This window comes from Sorghum bicolor, chromosome 3, assembly GCF_000003195.3.
Source record: "Sorghum bicolor cultivar BTx623 chromosome 3, Sorghum_bicolor_NCBIv3, whole genome shotgun sequence".
Taxonomy (NCBI): Eukaryota; Viridiplantae; Streptophyta; class Magnoliopsida; order Poales; family Poaceae; genus Sorghum; species Sorghum bicolor.
Genome location: NC_012872.2, coordinates 540,687 through 561,264, shown reverse-complemented (window position 1 = coordinate 561,264; position 20,578 = coordinate 540,687). Strand labels below are relative to the sequence as shown.

Here is a 20,578-nt window from a genome sequence, read left to right as displayed (position 1 = left end):
ACTACTCCATCTCAAATTGTAAGTCATTCCAAGAATCTTGGAGAGTCAAAACATTTTCACGTTTGACCAAAATTATAGAGAGAAATACTAAGATTTGTAACGTAAAGTGAGTGTACTATGAAAATATAATTAATGAAAATATAATTAAGGAAGAATCTAATGATATTTAGTTGATATTATAATAATAATTATTTTATCATATAAATTTGGTCAAACTTAGAAAAATTTGACACTCTAAGATTCTTAGAATAATTTACAATTTGGATAGAGGGAGTACCTTACAAAACGACTTACAATTTTGATAGAGGGAGTACCTTACAAGAGTTAAACGAAAATACGAGGGAGAAAAAGAAAAAGAAAATATAAACCACGCGCGTTCCTTACCCGGTCCGGCCGGTTGGTGCCGCGGTGGTCTCTCGCGGTGACGCGGTCGCGGCCCCAAACCAAACCCCCCCGCCCGCCGCCGCCGAAATAAAACCGGTACACCTCTGCAGCAGCGCGAGCCATGCCGCAGGTGGCCGCCCCTCTCCGCCGCCTCCTCCCCCTCTCCCAAACCCTAGCGTCGGCCCCCGCGCCTCTCCTCCACCTCTCGCGCCGCCTTCTCTCCTCCTGCTCCCCCGCCTCCTTCGGCCGCGCCGCCAGCCTCCGCGCCCTCGCCTACCGCCGCCGCCGGCACCCCGAGCCTCGCCGTGGGAGCAGCACTCTCGGGAAGGCGCCCGCCAAGGAGGAGATGGACAGGGAGGTGGCGTTCAATAGGAAGCGGGCCGAGGGGAAGGACGGCGGGAAGCGCGGCACCATGGAGCTCAAGGCCCGCAGGCTCAACCCCGTCAACACCACATGCTACGTGCAGGTGAGGGCCTCGCCGACTTGTGGTTTCCCCTCCCCCAGCGCTATATCTCTGTGGATTCATTATGCTTACTTGGCGCCATTGTACCTCAACCGGCTGGTTCAAATTAGTATACTAGTTTGGGGTTTATTCGAGGAGAGATTGGACCAGAGTACCAGACCATGCGTGCAATTATAAATACCGTGGATTAGTTGTCCCAGAGGCCACATTTGTGTCTGTTAGCCTAGCATTTTTAGGAATGAACAAAGATGCAATCCCAAACCGATGTCATTGGAGGAGTAAAGGTAGCATACAAAGAATCCTAACCACAGGCCTTCTAGTATTTAACTTTTTTTTTTGAACAACTATCATTATTTAAATTGTAATATGTTGAACGGTGCAGATTTCACGAAATGAAGATACAGGATCAATGCACGTCACTAATTACCATAGAAAATCATGCATTCAATAATGCCAACTACTGGTTGTGGCCTTATGGAGTTGTCCCATTGGTAAATCATCACATTGGTTGCACCAAGCAATTAGTGCGGGGCATTCTTCCCTTGAACTAGTTCATGAGAATTGCAACTGTTGTTTTGGTTTTCATTCAGTCTCACACCCCTTTGTTCTTGCTGTGCAGATACTTGGTACAGGAATGGACACACAGGACACTTCACCTTCTATTTTACTCTTCTTTGACAAGCAAAGGTTTATTTTTAATGCGGGCGAGGTATGTTCTGCTGTGATCTGGTTCCTGTATATTTATGTTTCCCAAACAAGCTAATAATTGGTTGTTGCTTAAAAAATGGCAAATAGTTGTAGTTAGCTGAAAAGAGAATTTTATTTCTTTCTCTTTGTGAGATATTGCAGAAAGGGTTTTGAAAACCATGGTCTTATGCTAAGCTGCAGCGAATATAAGATTCAACTTAAAGATCTGGAGAAAGTTCATCTTGCTTTTGCCATTTTGTGCTGATTAAACTCAAATCTTGCCATCTGACAGGGTCTTCAACGTTTCTGTACTGAACACAAGATAAAACTATCAAAAGTATGTTATTCAAACCCCCTCCACCATGGACAACAGACTCACATTCATTGTCCTGTTTCTGAATTTCTTACATCCTAGTCTTATATTGTAAAATGCTAACCTGCTTACAAAACAATCCCTCGTTTCCCAGATTGACCATATCTTTTTGACTCGCGTGTGCTCAGAAACTGCAGGTGGCCTTCCAGGTATTGTTTCTAAAACCTTCTTTACCATCTAACACAATTAGTTTGGTTTGCTTGATGTAATGATATTAAACCATCATAACATAGCCTTTTTTATTATCGTATATTGTAGGCCTGGTGCTAACTCTAGCAGGAATTGGAGATGAGGGCATGTCGGTGAGTTCACATGGTTTGTTTTTCTGTGTTTTTGCTGTCAACAGATGCATTCATGCATCCAATATTAAAAAGTGTTTCAACCAACTAACTGTGGTCTTCTTCCTGCTAACTGGGAAACAGGTGAACATATGGGGACCTTCTGATCTTGACTTTTTAGCTGGGGCAATGAGATCTTTTATCCCAAATAGAGCAATGCTTCACACACACAGCTTTGGTACTGACCGAAATGCATCTTCACCACAATCTAAAGAGTCCATTATTATTCTTGATGATGAAGTAGTTCGGATATCGGCAATGTTTGTCAAACCAAGGTATCATAATGGAACTGGTAGTTCAAATGATAGTGACATGAAGCCTGGTGATACTGCTATAGTATATGCCTGTGAGTTGCCAGAAATTAAGGGAAAGTTTGACCCATCTAAGGCTGCTGCCCTTGGCCTTAGGCCTGGGCCCAAGTACCGTGAACTTCAACTTGGGAATTCTGTGCAGTCTGATCAATTTGATGAAATGGTTAGTCATGAATAAAACAATATTTGTTATGCCTGTTATCTTTTTGTAGTACCTTCTCTTTTCAATGAGGCTTTTGCCATCTAGGAGACCAATGCTGCCTTTTATTGACCTAGTATTGTTGGATTTTTGGAGTCTGTTGAGCACTTTAGCTTAATATTGCAATGGGATGACATCATGACCTTAGATGTTTCCTCTTTCCTAACTAACTATACTATGAAAACATTTGCTAGTTGTCCTTGGACTCGTTAATTTTACATGGCTATTTTAATAGACTAAGGGTTTTCAGAAATTTTAATAGTAGTGTCACTTTTGAGAATCCGCTACTTTATGGTTATTTAAATGCTAAAATGTAAGTTTTTAATATAAGTTTGATGTTTGAACAACAATTGCATGCACCATTTATCTAGTTTAAGTTTCTTTTCTAAAGCTCTTTATGTTTTGTCAATTAATGTCTAGGTTCATCCAAGTGATGTTCTTGGTCCGTCAATTCCTGGACCAACTGTTCTTCTGGTGGATTGCCCCACACAGTATCATATGCCAGAACTTTTTTCACTGCAACCCCTTAGCTGCTTTTATGAAGATTCTCCAGAGCAAAGTGGCAAGAAAGTAAATTGCATAATCCACTTAGGTCCATCATCTGTGACTAGATCTGTTGACTATCAGAACTGGATGAAAAAATTTGGCGCAACACAACATATCATGGCAGGACATGAAATGTATGCTTCAATTCCATTTTCCATTTTTTGGATGAAGTCCATTCTGTGTATAGATTTCCTATGTCATTTTGAACTGTTGACATCGCATGCAAATCCAAAGTTAACTACTATGTTGCTGAATGAAAATGAGGTGAAACGACTATGATCATATATGTTATTGACTGCTGCTCCTTAGGGTTAATTTTCCATAATGATATGGAAAAATATATTGTAAGCCACTGTTTAAGTTGTATTTTCAGCTTGTGCCACTGCTTTTTTGGCTGATTGGCATTATGCCTTTTTTTTTCTGTTTTCTTTATGCACGCAGTAAAAATATGGAAATTCCTATCTTGAAAGGTAGTGCAAGGATATCATCACGCCTCAATTTTGTATGCCCTCAGCTCTTCCCATCCTCTGGATTTTGGTCTGTACAACCTCCAAATGATGTCATGGAGAATGATAAGGTAGGTTCCAGTAGCCTATATAATACCTTGAAGGTTGAATTACTGCTGTTTATAAAATATTTTCTTTTCCTTTCAGAATGCTTCATTGGAAGCCTGTGGAAGTGTGTCTGCGCAAAACCTACTAAAGGTAATTTTGTTCTTTCATCCTTGCTGTATCACACCTGTTATGTGATCATATATGTATTAATCTGGCGTTCTGATTGGGGCTTTGATGTCATTTTTTTTTATTGAAATCTTATTATTCAGCAAACTACTGGGAAGGTAGAATGCGTAGGTCCAGTTGGGACTTCAAAATTGTTTGGATCTTTTATCATCATTGGTAGCATGTATTTTGGACAATCTTTTACATAAAGTTGCATGTTCTTTATCAAAGAAGTAGTTGAGACCTTTGTTTTCTTATTTTTGTTTTTGCACTAAATAGATTTCAATGTCAATTCTCAGCATGTAATATCTTTTAATGATGTATAATAAGATATAAGTAGGGTTGTAGGGGAAGACTCTTCTTTCAGAGAGGGAATGTAAAAAGAAACTAAGGAGGGAACAAATATTGGTGTGTTGTGGTTAAGTGCAATATAGGACTCTGAATATTACTATCATTTTTCTTCAGTTTCATCTGCGTCCATATGCTCAACTGGGTTTGGATAGAGCTTCTATTCCAAACTTGTTCACCTACAAGGATATTGTACAAGAGCTTGTATCTGAGATCCCAGAGGTTAGTGAAGTTCCTGAACAGGTTTGCAAATTCTGGCAAAATAATGTGAATGATAAAAATACACTACCACCAACTGGCAATCGTATGGTTGAAGAACCATGGATCAATCAAAAATCAGATAAGCTAGATGATGGCGCTTCTTTTCAAGAAATTGTCTGGGGAAAGTATCCAAGGGGCAATCAGGAGACCCCTTGTTGTGTGGAGGATGCAACAAGGGAAGATATGGAGATCACTTTTTTGGGTACAGGTTCATCTCAGCCTTCAAAATACCGGAACGTAAGTTCCATATATATTAACTTATTTGCACGAGGAGGTATACTTCTGGACTGCGGTGAAGGAACTTTAGGACAACTGAAAAGGAGGTTTGTTCTTTCAGATCTTCTAATAATGCATAAACATATATATTAATTATGTTCATGAAAGTATACTGTCTTTTGTAATAGATTTGGTGTAAATGGTGCTGATGAAGCTGTAAAAGGTTTGAGGTGTATTTGGATCTCCCATATTCATGCTGATCACCACACTGGCTTGGCTAGAATTCTTGCTCTAAGGTCTAAGTTGTTAAGAGGGATGCCTCATAAACCCTTGCTTGTGATTGGACCAAGGCCACTTGAGAGATTCTTAAATGCATATTCGACGCTTGAAGATCTTGATATGCAGTTCCTAGACTGCAGACATACTTTGAAGTCTAGTGTTGAGGCCTTTCTCAGTGAAAATGATTCTGAACCAGCCATACCTCAACTGGCGAACACAATATTTGCCCCTGGAAGTAGAATGGAGAACTACAACAGGAAGCCTGCAAGTCCAAGGGATACCACAGCTCTTGCTAATTTCAAAGAAGTTCTACAGGAATCAGGTTTAGAGATTTTGTATAGTGTCCCTGTACTACACTGTCCACAGGCATTTGGAGTTGTTTTCAGGGCCATGGAGAAAACAAACAGCACTGGAAAGGTAATTCCAGGCTGGAAGGTTGTATATTCTGGCGACACGCGACCCTGCCCAGCTCTTATAGATGCATCCAGAGATGCCACAGTGCTAATACATGAGGTAAGCTGAAGAAATTGTAGTTTTGTCCTTGAGATATCCATATCTTATTTCTTGCTGCTTATCCATATCATATTTCTTGCTTGCTGATATAGGTGGCATCATTGTTATGTCACAGCTTGGGCAGGTGGTTTGCAAAAGCTTCAATATATATGATAATAGTTGTCCACTCTGCTGTATGTGTTTCATGTGCTCTAACTAATCCTGGACCACAAGCACCATTGTAGCCCAATATTTAATCTTGCAGATATCGTATCATATTGTTAGATGCACAATAGTCTCTTGGACTATTGCTAATGATAGATGGTAATGGTATTACAATATATATGCTCTTAGCTGTCTTTGTAATACTCTATATCTTTGTCAGGCAACATTTGAGGACAGTATGAAGGATGAAGCGATCGCGAGGAACCATAGTACAACCAAGGAGGCCATAGAAGTAGGCACATCGGCTGGAGCTTACCGGATAATTCTGACCCACTTCAGCCAGCGATACCCCAAAATCCCAGTTATCGACGAGGTCGATATGGAGAAGACCTGCATTGCCTTTGACCTGATGAGTGTAAACCTTGCGGATCTGCCAGTTGTGCCCAAGGTTCTACCACACCTGAAGGTCCTGTTCAAGGACGAGCTGGTAGTTGACGAGGCCGATGAGCTCCAAGAGGCTGCTGTGTACTGATATAGATAAAATGATGTACATTAATTTGATCGCCTTGTAGCTTAGCAACATTGTTTTTGACCTGAAGCTCCAATCCAATTTTAAGGCCGCACGGGGTGTATCGTCTGTCTTTTTTATGTTTGCGTCGATCTTGAAGTTGTTTTTGTTGGGTGATTGTTGTGAGTTGAGTTGTGATAACAAAGATAATAAAAGCTGTGCCTATTTGTAATTCTTTTGACGGGAGGTTTTGTTTGACACGGGGGAAGGTTTTGTTTTACAGGGTCAGTTGGAAATGGTAATTCGTTCGTAACGCATGCAACACGCACACGTTACGTTTACCTGTACCCTGAAGATTTGTGATACGCTTTGTTAGGATTAATATGCGGGTCAGGTCAGGATTACACACAAAATCCTCTTAAATGTCAGTTGAAGTCAGCGGAAATGCAGCACAAATTCATCCGGTTCATCTCAGGGTACAAACAAATGCAAATTGTATAGTAGCCTGGCAAATTGGTAGCCACATGTGACATGACACGAGACGTGGCTCGCTCGTTCCTCCTCCTCCCGTGGCCGTGGGTTCTGACTGATGAAGAAAGCGAAACGGTTGTTGGTTGCACTTGCACAGGGACAAGAGGGGCAAAGGGTGGGCTGGCAGACCCGCGCGCCATCCTCTAGAACCTTCCACGGTCCACCTCCTCCCGGCCTAGGCCGCCTCCCTCGTTTCTCCGGCGGCACGGCACGTGCCGCTCACCCCAATCCTCCCTCCACGCCTCTCCTCGTCGAAGAGCGGACGCGGTCCACGCCTCCCACCCCTTGCCCCTCCCAGATCCCGCCCTCCTCCGATCCGGCCGGGACCGTCCTCCTCCGATCGGGGCAGCAGCCATGGATCAGAGCCGGCGGGCGGTGGAGTCGTACTGGCGCTCGCGGATGGTGGACGGCGTCACCGCGGACGACGACAAGGTCGCGCCCGTCTACAAGCTCGAGGAGATCTGCGAGCTCCTGCGCGCCTCCGACGCCAGCATCGTCAAGGAGGTCGCCGACTTCGTCCTCAAGCGCCTCGACAACAAGAGCCCCCTCGTCAAGCAGAAGGTAGGTGCCCCTGCCCATGCCTCTGCGCCACCTGGGATCGGATTCGCCTGCCCCTGGGTTGCCTTGCCTTGTTGTTGAGGGATATGCTGCTGGTGGGGCAGATCGTCCGACTGTTATTCCTTGCATCACCGGCGGCGGCGGCGGCCTTGTCGTGCTGCTCCCCGTAATCTGATCTGACCAAGTAGGAGTGACTTGAAAGGGGTGCTTGGGTTGTTTCTTCGTGGGATGATCACAGAGTCAACCAGGGGTTAGCTGCGAGGGGGGATACGGAGCCGTCTCATTCTCCAAGTTATGTGTCTTCTGCCTACTTGTTCAGTTGCTCAAGAGTTTGAGACATACCAAAGAGTTTATTTAGCTCCAGAGGGGGAATTTGTTTGTATCATTATATAACATGCCTAAGTCAGAAGGCACCTAGATGGGCAGTGTGATTGTTTTCTGGTGTCTGTCTAACAAATACAAGCCTGGGCTGGGGATACCCATATGAATGGTAATAGGCTATAGCAAATGCGATTGCTGCCATTATAATGGCATAGACATGTGATTGTAGGTGAGGTTGTTTCATGTGCAGAATTTGACTCGTGAATTAGGTGATGGACGTTATAATTTGTCATCACTGCTGGTGGTTATCAGAAATAGAATTATATTTTGGTGATGCTGTGGTTGAATCTGAATTGTCTTCTCTATGTCCGTGACAAATGGGATATCTTTATCCTAGTTTTTCTGGATACATAGCCGGACCTCTCTAGGGTGATCCAAATTATTTTGAAGGACATAATAGAGTTTCAGTTTTTGTACCCACTGCATGTACCATGTTAGCTTAAGCGCTTACATTTATGTAACCATACAAATTCTGGAACCAGGACTCCCCAATTCTTTCTTTCTGTCATTATATGGTGGTTGCTGTCTAAGGGAGTGCATATGCTTGCAATGGGAATTGTACCTGTATTAACTTCCATCGTGTTTTTCATGTACATTAACTGTTCAATCTTTTATGGACATGTGTAGTCTTCCAGCGCAATGGTATATGACTCTGCCTATATTTGCTCTCCAGGCTTTACGGTTGATCAAATACGCAGTTGGAAAATCCGGTACTGATTTCAAGAGGGAGATGCAAAGGCACTCAGTGGCTATGCGCCAGCTAGTTCATTACAAAGGCCACCCTGATCCCTTAAGAGGGGATGCCCTTAACAAGGCTGTTCGCGAAACTGCAAATGAGGCTATAGCTGCAATTTTCTCCACAGAGGACCCTAAACCTGCTGTCGCAACCGAAAGTCTTGGCAAGCGCATACAGGGCTTTGGAAATACTAATTACGAGCCATCTAGAGATGACAAGAAGTCTTTCCTTAGTGAACTAACCGAGGTAGTGGGTATTGGAAGTGCATCCATCAAGCAGGGTTTGAGCAACTTTGCTGCAGCGCATGCAATGATGACAAATGACAATGGTAGCACGTACAAGAGCCCTAATCTCCGTAGATCTTTGACCACAGAATCTGAAAGATATGGTCGGTATGATCCAAGTGAAATTCAAAGTGAGAGCCGTGCCTCATCTGGTGCTTCAAAGAATGCAGCCTCTGGTTCTTGGGGTCCAACTTCCAGTTCTGTACCAACTGATGATACTAGCTCAAGTCAACCAGGGATTAAAACTCGTGAAGAAAGACTTCTGGAGACAATAGTTACTGCAAGTGGCGTGAGACTGCAACCAACGCGAGATGCTTTGCAAATTTTTTTAACAGAAGCTTCCAAATTGGATGCAGTTGCCTTGAGCCGTGCACTTGAGAACAAGCTGAATTCTCCATTATGGCAGGTGAGTTTATGTGGCTCACTCATTTTTGTTAGTTTCACCCCTCATGATCCTTATGCACAGTTAGTCAGTTAACATGTAGTTTGTCGAAACTAGTTCCATGTCATGGTACCTAACGCTCTTGAAAGCGGTGGTAAATAAATTTATCTTGTGTTGTTGCTTGAAGTTTTACATGATGTGAATTTTGATTAATGCTACTGTGGGAATTCTCAGAAGTGCAATAAGCTATTCAGAAGTTTATAATTACATTTTAAGATATTGCAATGTAAAAGGGAAAACATTAGGCAGAAGAGAAAATAGGCATCATGCAGTATCTTCACTCTGGACAGATGGAATAGATCACTATGATTGTTGTTGATGTTATACTATGCTTTTGTATTATGCTATTAGTGGTTTTATAGAGTTCATGGAGAAACAGCACTGTCAACTCAATGTTCAGCTTTCAATGTAGTTGCCATAATCTATAACTGAACAGATGTACAAAATATGTTGATGCTTGACTTATTTACATGAAAACAAGGAATACTATGCAAGCATGACTACTGTTGCATTGCAGTTCATGATATGTTTAGAGTATTTATCATACCGGCTGGCAGATTAATCATGATATTACATATTAGGCAGCCAGCAGCAATCATTAAATTTGTAGGTGGTGTTGTCTGGTTTGTTTGACTTGCAATTGCAGCTGGTATTTGTGAGTGGTGTTTAGTTGTCCATGACACATAGTTTGTTCATTTTGTTTCAACATTTTTCACACACTATTATTTCACAGCTTTTACCTGTTGGCTCATTTGTATTCATCCTTGTTTGCTTTTTGTTAACCAAAGCATTTCCATTTCTCAATTCTTCATTAGTGTTCAATGTATTTGTGTACTTCTCAGGTTCGCATGAAGGCTATTTGTGTGTTGGAAGCCATTGTAAGGAAACAGGATTCTGATCCTTATTCTATCATCACTTCATATTTCATTGAGAACACAGCTTCTGTTATTAAATGCTCCGAGCTGCCACAGGTTTCTCTCAGAGAGAAGGCCTCAAAGGTGAGTCTGCTTGGAAAACTGGACTTCTGTTATGTAGAATACCTCTGCATGCTACTTGTCCATAAGAAAAAAAGAAAATAACTTACCTTTTGTTTCCTTGAAACTAACAGTTGATCTCATAGTTTCTTTTTTATATTTTTGAATACAATTTCTTTCTGAAAACTTGTTTCTATTGCCAATCATTAGCATGTAATAAGATATGTGTTAATTTTCTTAGGTCTTGAATATGCTGATTGGGGAACAGCCTACTGGAACCACAACAACAAAAGCTGCTGTGTCCATACCTGTTCAGATGCCTGATTTGATTGATACAGGTGATCAAGATGATCTAGCAACAAGTTCCGGACAGGAAAGCAATGAACAGAATACTGGGAACAGTGCATATGTTTCTTCAGTTGATGATTTGCTTGGTGGTGAACCTATTGCTGATACAAGTGTTGCTGCTGATAGTAATGGAAGCGATCCATTTGCAGATGTATCATTCCATGAGGCAGAGACTAAGGAGACTAATGATCTGTTCTCAGGGTTGACAGTAGAAGAGAAATCATCAGCTACTGTGCATGATAGTTCTTCATCAAACAAAAATGAATTACCAGACATCTTTGGCAGCGCCCCTGATTCTTTCATCCATGGTAGTGTTACTGACCAAGGAACTGTCAATGATTTGATGGCTGGTTTGAACCTTAATGGAACAGGCCAGGCTCAGTCTGCAGTTAAAGCAGAGCCCAGTAGCAACTTCAGTGGTTCACAGTTCTTTGATACAAACAACGAGACCAGCCATGTGGCAAGTGCTGCAGCATTGAATGGCATTCTTGGTCAAAATTCATTTTACCAACAGCAGCAGACTCCCTTGCAGTACAACTTCCCTCAACATATGATGATCAATCAATCATTTCCTGGGCAACAATTAAACTATGGTGCCATGGGGATTCTTCTTGCTCAGCAGCAGCAGTTACTGCAAAATCTTGGAAATTTCAATGCTGGACTTGGGAATTCTTCTTTCAATTCGATGCACAGTGGAAATGCATCTGTGCTTCCAGATATTTTCAATTCAAGTAATCAACCTCAAAATCATGTTGCAGTGATGAGCAGTTCGAAGAAAGATGACACTAAAGCTTTTGATTTTGTTTCGGTATGTATTTCTATCTATCTAATATTTAGTTTCTTGTCCTGCATTTATTTACAACTAGAAATAAATTTAGGATATTCTAACGTTTTTTATGCTTAGTATCTAATTAAGAATTCAATGATTTGTAAACTAGTAATAGGTTTATATAAATATAAATTGGGCGCTCAAGGTTCTTTGAAACAAGTAGGCTTTTGAATCGGATGTATTTCTCATTGAAATTTCAAACTCGCTTCACAAGCTCCTAGGCTTTTGGAAGTAGATGGCTCATGGCTGTGTGGAGTGTGGACACAGAGAGAGCCTATATATAGGCTTACGTTGACCTTGGATGTTGACAGAGGGAAAAAGTATGATTGTTTAGGGGAAAATGTGCCTGATACTTGAAACACTGGTTGGGTACATGATTTCTGTATTGTTATGAAATGTGGGTAATGATTGAGACATGATGTTGCAACTTACTTACAAAGAATAATATTAGTTTTCTGCATCATCACCTGTAGACCTGTGAGTGGGTTAACATCCATATTTGATCAACTCAGTCCAAAAGGAGTTCAACTAAAGTGAGACACCTATGAGCTATCCAATCCAAACCACTATCTTGTGGAACATCCAATCCAGTCCATTTCCACATACCACATCAATCCAATCCAGTCCAATCATCCAAATAATTCCTGTGAGCGGCTGAGTGCTAGATAATCTGCCATAAGGGAAACCGACACAGCAGTACAACACGAATTGCGGATCCTAGATAATCGTCCTTGTGGCAACCTGACACCGCAAGGACTAGGGCATAGAGTTGTATAGCTCACTAGCTAGTTATGTTGTATGCTAGGCATATGTGGAAGCACAAACCTTAATTAACAAGGTCCATACAGATATCACAATACTAATGTCTGGAAATACCTTCTTGCTATTCTCACTGAATACACTACATCTTCTGCTTACCCACACTATAGGTAGCATTCAAATATAAAATAAAACTCTCCCAAGTTCACAAGCAGGTAGCATGTTGACCTGACAAAACACAACATAAACCTACAACCAAAACTCTCCTAGGTAGGCATTAAGCTTAAAGACTATACTAAATATCAACATGAAGAAAATCTGCTGCATCATTTCCAGATTCGAGTTGGTATCAGGACAAAGCTAATTATCAGTCATGAAAATAAGACACATATACGAGAAAAGAATGTGTATATTATCAGAGCGAAGTTGCAAAGTATATATAACTTGTGTGTTGCCCTGCTACTTCAGTTTTCACTCCAAAGTCCTTTTTTGGCTTACTTGTACAGTCTGTTTATATGTCTGTTCATGTGCAATCTAGCACATATACTTTGAAGGAAGAATCTTTTTGTGTTAAAATGTCCTTGAATACATAATATTAGAAAATATTTCCAGAGAATATTCATATAACTAGAGGAGAGAGACCAATGTATAGTTCTGATGCTACCAAGAGAAGGTTCTGAAATTGCAATGCTTTGTGTAGTACAATGTTTTCACTTTTCAGGTCGTCTTGTTGAACCTGGTCGCCTTGGGACTGACCAGGCGACTAATCGCGATTAGCCGGCCCTGGTTGTCCATCTAGTCATCCATGTATATCAGGACATATACCTCTATATATACTATATAGCATACACAATAAAGCAAGCATCAACATCAAGACTGCATACCATCGTCAGAGAAGCTCATCATGAAGACCGGCGGCGACCACTTGACCTGAGACCTGACAGAGGGTGCCGACACTCCCTGCTGCTCACCAGACTACTAAAGAGGAGGCGGGAGACAGGGAAAAGCGCGCAGGGGAGGACGAATCGCGCACGGGAAGGGAAGAACTGAGCGCGGGATAGAGTCGCGTGCGCGGGGGGAAATTGTGGCCACCGTCGGGTACTCGGATCCCTGCGTGCCTCCCCTGCTATCTCTTCTAACCCTAACAGGCCAAACTGCAAGCCCAGTAACCCACATTTCCGCAACAGGCCCAAAAACAGAGTAACCAAACTGGTCATCCCTGTCCTAATCGGACGACCAGTTTTTTGGTCGAGCTAATCGAGTCGGACAAACACCAGGGACCGATCAGGACGACTAATCGCAATTAATTGGACGACTTGAAAACATTGGTGTAGTATGAGAAATGACAATAATGCAGTTCCACATTTATTTAGTATACTGTTTACAAAATACTGATGCACCTCCAGGAGATATGAGAAGACTGGTCTGAATTACCTATTCTAGCTTGTTTACAAAATATTGTTGTTAATAAATACAAATTAACAAAAGTTGGCAATCCAACAACATCAAGTATATCTACATGCAGGATCTCCGATCCCTAGATAAGAAGTTCGATATCTTGAATCCACCCATCCCTAGACAAGAAATTCAATGTCTTCAATCCTCAAACAGCGCACTAAAAATGCATGCTTTGTTAATACTGCTCTGCCATCACATTTGCATACAACCAATTGGTTTCTGTGAATCCTTGCTTCCCTGGGCAGTCAATAAATCACTGAACTACAAAACAGAACATACAAACCCAACCCACACCTCTGTTCATAACTTACATGTGGGTGGGTAGGGTAACCAAATTCACACAAATCAGGCAACCCTAGTACTCGGAGTTGCTAGTAATAATCTGCACATGCTGGTTATTAAGAAATCACAGCCCTAGTACTGAGTTGCTAGTAATAATCTTCACATGTTCAATGGTAAGGTTGCTTGCTCGTAGAACTGTAATTCTTTCTGTTCCATTGCTTGCAGCAGTCTTTGATGCATTTCATTTTATAAATTCTGCCAATGTAGGTCAAATCTTATTATGAAATTAGTCTTTGTTTGAGCGACCTTGTCTATATGTTAAATCCGCATGACTAACGATGGTAATCCTGCAACTATTTTTCCTAAAATCTTGGCTTTCCCTTTTCTTCAGGATCACCTTGCAGCAGCACGTGGTTCAAGAAAGTGAACCAGGATGCAGTGAGCATGTCCAGATGCTGGCAAGAGCTCAAGACCTCAAGTGCTTGATGGACACAAAAGCTGGGAATTCCAAAAGCTGCATCTCGTCACAGCCTCGCAGATTGGCTGCATGATTCACACGGCTGGTTTGGCATGGGATCGGTGCATGTTTGAACAGATGAGAAGGGTTGTTCCATACGGTTGGAAGACGAGATGTTGTGTTGTACTATGTATTTAGACAAAGACTGGTTTTTTACGCTGAAAAATAAATTGCATCTTCCAACTTTCCTTATGTTCTGCCCTTTTCTCTCACCTTTTTTAAAGAAAAAAATGCACTGTATACATATTTGTTACCTGCAGGTTTTATCTTTTTTTTTCTTTGGTTTCTGTACAAGTGGAGGATGATTTTTTGTGGCAATTGTAAAGCTTTGGAACGTGAATAAGAGGGTGCAATATGATATGAGCTGCTACATGATCCTTGCAATGCTGCCTCGTGGTATCGCTCGTGTATGTATGTTTAGGCTTTGTTTAGATGCAAAAAGTTTTTGGATTTTGACATTGTAGCATTTTCGTTTTTTTTGACAAATATTGTCTAATTATGGAGTAACTAGCTTAAAAGATTTGTCTCGTGATTTACAGGCAAACTGTGTAATTAGTTATTTTTTTATCTATATTTAATATTTTATACATGTACCGTAAGATTCGATGTGAGGGGAATCTTGTAAAGTTTTGGGTTTTTGATGTATCACGCCTTACTCTCCATTCCTCGTGTACGGATGCATACTCTCCATTCCTCTCTTTGTTGCTTTGCCAGTGCTATACTAGTTTCTTTGGCATTGTGTCTCAGAGTCACACAAAGGGCTTCACCGATGCTACACGCAGTCTTGTAGCCCCAGCATCCGCGTATACACGCCGTGATAAAATAAAACAGCAGCCCTGCAGTCAGTGCTGCTTGACTGACAAAATGCAGAAGCTCCCATATAGCATGCATTGGGGTGGCTTTATTCCTGTTCTATAAGGAAAAAAAGTGGAACTGATGTTTTTGAGAGGAGAGGCTTGCGTTGAGAGACTGTTAGCTTCTTTTTTTTTCTTGAAGTATGTGACATGTAACTTTTTATCTGAAGCATACAATTTCAACTGCTGGGTTCTGGCTGCCCTTAGAATAAAGTGACAAGCCACATAGATACATGAGTTTTGAAGCCATCAATCTTACATTGCAAACTACTCTTGTTATGTCATAAGCCCTGCCGGTTTTATAGTTAGCATGTTTCTCTTTCCTAGCATTGTTTGCTTTTTTGCCCCAACACGCTCTTGAGTAGTGATTTCAACCTTTTGTCAAAGCAAGCAACTATTGCCTCTGCAAGCTGCTATGTCATCCTGTGAAATCTCTACCCAAGCTAATTTGGGAGACCATTACAAATGTACGTCGAGGGAAGGCCTAAGTTGCTGGTCTAGTGATTGCCTTGGGAAGGGGATTCTTCTCCCTTCTTTGTACCTTTCTATTTTTTTTAATGAAATGATGTGCAACTCTATTGTGTTCAAGAAAAAAAAATTTTTAGATTAGAATACTTCTTCTCACGGATCAGTTTCTTTTGCAAATAAACACTGACAAGTGGGTCCTATCGACCAGCCGCCCCAACGACGGTTTGCTTTCGCGCGACGGCATCCATTCGTTCATCTTCTGTCTAATCCTTAACACTCCTAATCTAACAACTTCTCCTATCAATCAAATCAAATGTAGGAAAAAAAATAAACTAACAACGCCGAATCCGCCCGCATCGCACCACAGCCACTGACAAGTGGGCTCGCCAGGGGATCCCGTCTTGTGGGCCCACACGTCACTGGGTGCGGCGCTCTCTCACTGGCCGGCGTGGCGGGTAGGGACTTTAGGCACGAGCCTGAATAAATCGTCAGCGAATCGGCCGCGCAAGCCTTCTCTTCCGATCGATCGAACGCCGACCCCCCCCGAGCAGGGCGATCGCGCAGCGGCTCACCTTCCGCGCCGCCCGCCGACGGCCGACATGGACACCGAGTACGTCAACCACCTCGCCGGTCGCCGCCGCGATCCGACGGCGCGTCTCTGTTTCGCACGCGGGGGGTTTTCCTTTTCTTTTCCCCCCTTTGTCGATTTTTTTTTTCCCTTGAGGATGATCGCCTCGGTCTGTCGGCTTCCGGCTCCTGCAGGTACCGCGCCTTGCAGCAGGGGAGCTCCTCGTCGTGGTGCACGGCGGACGCATCGTCCTGGGGAGCCGCGCAGCAGCAGAAGCGCCAGCGATGCCAGGTCACCTCCCGCTCGTTTCGCTTTCCGTTGCCCCCCCCCCCCCCCCCCCCCTCTCCCTCTCTCTTCCGGAGCTGGTTGATTCGTCGCCTTCTCGGGCACCCTTTGAAATCATCGCGGGATTCCGCCCTCGGCCGGATTTGCGTGTCGTTTAGGGTTTGTTGCAGCCGGGATTGGGGTTTTTGGTGGCGATGGGTTTCTCAGGGCACTAGGGTTTGGGATTTGGACGGGGCAATTTAGTTGTTGAGGTGTTCACTGGGGATGAGTTGTAGCGAATATGGTTCAAAATTGGGGGCGTGTTGGTGCAGTATATGGCCTTTCTTGGGTTGATTGATGCAATGCCGGTCATAAATTCGCTTGATTTTGTTTGTTTAATTAATCTAGCATATTGCTGATTTTGTACCTGAACTTTGTGTCAGGTGATGACTTTGCTGCGATTTTATTTCATCCTGCAATGGATTTAAGTTCCAGTGCTATAAGCATTGCAGCAGTTGTTTTGGCCATAATGATAAAGAAGATGCGTTTGTGCATTTGTCCTATTCAGAATTTTATATTACACTTTGGCGATCAATCCACACGACTAATTAAATATAGGTTTCTGGATCACGGAACAGAAGGACCTTACCTGTCCTTTTTCGTGCTTTGCTCGGTATAATTACTGACTAGACTACTGTTTTACAGGCTTCTTCAAGCGATCAAGTTGGTTCCAGCTCAAATAGTTCTCTGAAAATATCAGAACCACAACAAATCCAAGAAGAAGAAGAAGAAGAAGAAGATTATTACATGGAGGATGATTGTGATGATGATGGCGATGGCTATGACGAAGATGATTATGAATTTGATGAAGCTGACTTTAACCAGCACCTTGCTGATAAGTTTGATGATTTGGATCTTCCTCCAGGCGTGGAGGCCACTGTACCGTGGTTGCAGAAAATTGCACCCAAGGAAGAAGCCAAGGAGCCACCTAAATCAAATACTGCAGATGAGAATGAAAATAAATATACACAGTTCAAGCAGTTCGACACTGTTCAGAATTTCTCTGACCATTACTATGCTAAGAATTCAAATGGAGAGGTGAGATAGTATGTGCTCTTGTTTTCTGCTTTGTTTGGGTGCTTACCTATTCTTCCATTTATATATTGTTTCAGCCAACCAGAGCCTGGTCAAAGAGAGTTCAACATGACTGGAAACTTTTGGAGAAGGATCTACCAGGTTAGCTATAAGCAAAGTATCGTAGTTTTTGTTCCTGGTATAGCTTAGTAATAGTATGGCCCCTTTTAAGTTGGACCAACAAACATTATGGGCAAAATCAACATTGAAAATGGTGTGGCCACACCTTGCTTCCTAAGACCAGACTACCTTTGAAGTTATAAAAAATTCAATTAGCTGAAAGAAGTGATAAGTTGATATAGTAATTCGTTTAGTTATTTTGAACTATATGTATCTATCTGTAAGGCCTATATTTATCTATCCTCATGTATCATTGCATCCCGTACTCTTATCTTTGTTAAGCACTTAAAGTCTTAAACTTGAGTGTAATTCACTCATTTCATTTGTGGTTTCCTCATCTTTGAACATCTTACCCTTTTTTGTATATGATCTGTGTAGAAGTTTAAGAATATTGCCATAATTTTTCCACAGTTCATCAAAGTGTTGGACTAGCTGTTACTTTCTTTGTGAAGTGTTGGACTAGCTATTACTTCCTTATCGATCGTACATTATTTGAATGTATTTTTCGTATATTATAGACTATAGAGGTATAAATTCTAATAGTTTTCTTCTGTGCAGCATATATATATGTCCGGGTTGCTGAAGATAGAATGGATCTTCTTAGGGCTGCGATTATTGGGCCCAAGGGAACACCCTACCATGATGGGCTTTTCTTCTTTGATGTTCACATTCCCTCTAATTATCCTTCTGGCCCTCCGGTATATATACCAAAAGCTTTGGCATGTTACTATTCTTTTTTATTATTTGTTACCATTTTTGCATTCTCTTGATTTTTTTTATCTCTGATGGGGGGTTACAGGCGGTATATTACCACTCTGGAGGACTTCGTATTAATCCAAACTTGTATGATAATGGAAAAGTGTGTCTTAGCCTGTTGGGTACCTGGAGTGGTAGAGGTTGTGAAAAGTGGAATCCAGCTCAATCAACAATGCTGCAAGTTCTTGTCTCCATTCAAGCTCTCATTTTGAATGATAAGCCATATTACAACGAGCCAGGATATGAGTCCTATGCCAACACTCCGCAGGGAGAGCGGTCGTCTATGGACTATAATGACAAGACCTTTCTGTACTCATGCAGGACTATGTTATACTCACTTCGGAGGCCTCCAGAGGTAATTTATTTCTAAACTACTGGTCCAGCAAAGTACAATTGAATTTCAGCTTCTGCTGCCTTGTAGTGTTGCTGAACTGATCCACCTTTGGCTTGTGTCGTTCTCACAGCACTTTGCAGACCTTGTTGCTGGCCACTTCCGGGTGCATGGGCACATTATTCTCGCAGCATGCAAGCACTACATGGCGGGTAATGATATTGGCTCGGTAGTGCCAGAGGACGAGGATGAGGAAGATTCAGAATACAAAAGCGGTGATGCGGGAGCATCCAGCAGTAGCAGCACTGCACCAAAGCCAAAGCCAAAGCCAGGATTGATAAAGGCAATCCCTCCGAACGGACGCAGCTCAGGCTCATTCAATCCGAGCTTGAAGGTGCTTTACGAAGATCTTCTGATGGAATTCAATGTGAAGGGTGCCGACACGAGGAAGTTCATTGTTGAGAAGTTAAAGAAGAACCAGCCTGCAGCCACCTGAGAAGCATGGAAGGCTGCTGCAGGTAGAGGTAGTAGTAATAGTTCCTAAGGTAGGGACGATAGAGATGAGTCTCTGGAAGTAAGAAGTAAGTAGTAGAAACAAGGAAATGGCATAGCTTCAGGGAAGCTTTTGTAGATCCCTCGTCTCGGTGATAATTGGTGCTTTTGTAGATACCTCGTCTCAGTGATAATTGGTCTCTAGGACCTGGAACTTGCTTGCTCACATGAAGTAGAGTCATGATTTAGGGATGGTATTGGAGTGGAGTGCTGAGAGATTCTCTCACGGCACCATACTTCGTCAATCTAAATCTAATGATAGGTTTATTTTGGACCTCATAAATATATATATATAAATATATGTGTCGGGTATGTCTTTCGCTTATTGTTCCAGTATATGCGCTTGTTGCCGGACAGTAATAAAGAGGTCATCTAGCATCATGTAGTATGGCTTGGGCAGAACCTCATTTTGAGGCCACGGTGCTGATGGCGTGCATGCAAACTCTAGGTGAGACCAATGCATATGCAGTTCAGCCGAGATGCAGGAATTGACATGACAGTTTGCAAAAGCTCAAGCTAAGGAATGTTCCATGGACATTATTTACTATCCTTAAATCATTATTTACTTGCTATATATGGAGTCTTGGCGCTAGCGACTAAACTTTACAGCTCCATAACACTACACTCATCTATGGATGTATCATCTACTAGTCCCTTGTACAGTAGTAGGTACAGTATATAATAATAAAGTATCATTTAATAGTAACTCCCTTGCATCTATCTATCGTCAGCATTAAGGCCTCGTTTAATTTGCGAAAATTTTTGGCTTTGGTTATTGTAACACTTTTGTTTGTATTTAACAATTATTGTCTAATTTGTTTGTATTTGATAATTATTGTTCAATCACAGACTAACTATGTCCAAAAGATTTGTCTCATACTTAAAACTTTTTGGTAACTAAACCAGGCCTAACTCTGGAGATGCAGTTTCCACCACAAAAGCAAAACTGTCAGCGAGACCATTACGTTGTGCGACGCTGTCGGGCGCGTGGGAGTGGGTTGCTCGTCACGCTCCAGCGCTACGCTCGCGTACTAGAGTTTCTTATTGAAACTAATAATAGGTTAGTTAGGGAAAACAATATATAACTTGCCTGTTAGACGAAAGTGACGTATCACTAAAAGAAGAAAGATGATGCTTATAGCA

At 42.1% G+C, this 20,578-nt stretch overlaps 2 protein-coding genes across 2 annotated transcripts; both read left to right on the top strand.

Moving 5' to 3' along the window:
* LOC8078098 (tRNase Z TRZ3, mitochondrial) lies at positions 391-14,772 on the top strand. Its single transcript, XM_002457022.2, has 16 exons — positions 391-850; positions 1,467-1,556; positions 1,827-1,871; positions 2,002-2,056; positions 2,166-2,209; positions 2,330-2,719; positions 3,176-3,435; positions 3,743-3,878; positions 3,955-4,005; positions 4,486-4,952; positions 5,034-5,637; positions 6,002-6,304; positions 8,433-9,185; positions 10,064-10,219; positions 10,437-11,351; positions 14,263-14,772. The coding sequence occupies exons 1-16, from the start codon at positions 506-508 to the stop codon at positions 14,296-14,298; spliced, it is 4,650 nt and encodes a 1,549-aa protein (XP_002457067.2). The 5' UTR covers positions 391-505; the 3' UTR covers positions 14,299-14,772.
* On the top strand, positions 16,165-19,760 carry LOC8077561 (putative ubiquitin-conjugating enzyme E2 38). Its single transcript, XM_021457973.1, has 7 exons — positions 16,165-16,320; positions 16,473-16,569; positions 17,248-17,640; positions 17,715-17,778; positions 18,355-18,494; positions 18,596-18,907; positions 19,017-19,760. Exons 1-7 carry the CDS (start codon positions 16,310-16,312, stop codon positions 19,377-19,379), a joined length of 1,380 nt encoding a protein of 459 aa, XP_021313648.1. The 5' UTR covers positions 16,165-16,309; the 3' UTR covers positions 19,380-19,760.

Excerpts from the sequence above, each read along its gene's own strand:
- LOC8077561 (XM_021457973.1), top strand. Across the intron at positions 17,779-18,354 it reads TTTGGAGAAGGATCTACCAG|CATATATATATGTCCGGGTT; the intron begins GTTAGCTATAAG and ends TCTTCTGTGCAG. Across the intron at positions 18,495-18,595 it reads ATTATCCTTCTGGCCCTCCG|GCGGTATATTACCACTCTGG; the intron begins GTATATATACCA and ends GGGGGGTTACAG.
- LOC8078098 (XM_002457022.2), top strand. The coding sequence starts at position 506 with ATGCCGCAGGTGGCCGCCCCTCTCCGCCGCCTCCTCCCCCTCTCCCAA. Across the intron at positions 4,006-4,485 it reads CTGCGCAAAACCTACTAAAG|TTTCATCTGCGTCCATATGC; the intron begins GTAATTTTGTTC and ends ATTTTTCTTCAG. Across the intron at positions 6,305-8,432 it reads ATGAGCTCCAAGAGGCTGCT|GCTTTACGGTTGATCAAATA; the intron begins GTGTACTGATAT and ends TTTGCTCTCCAG.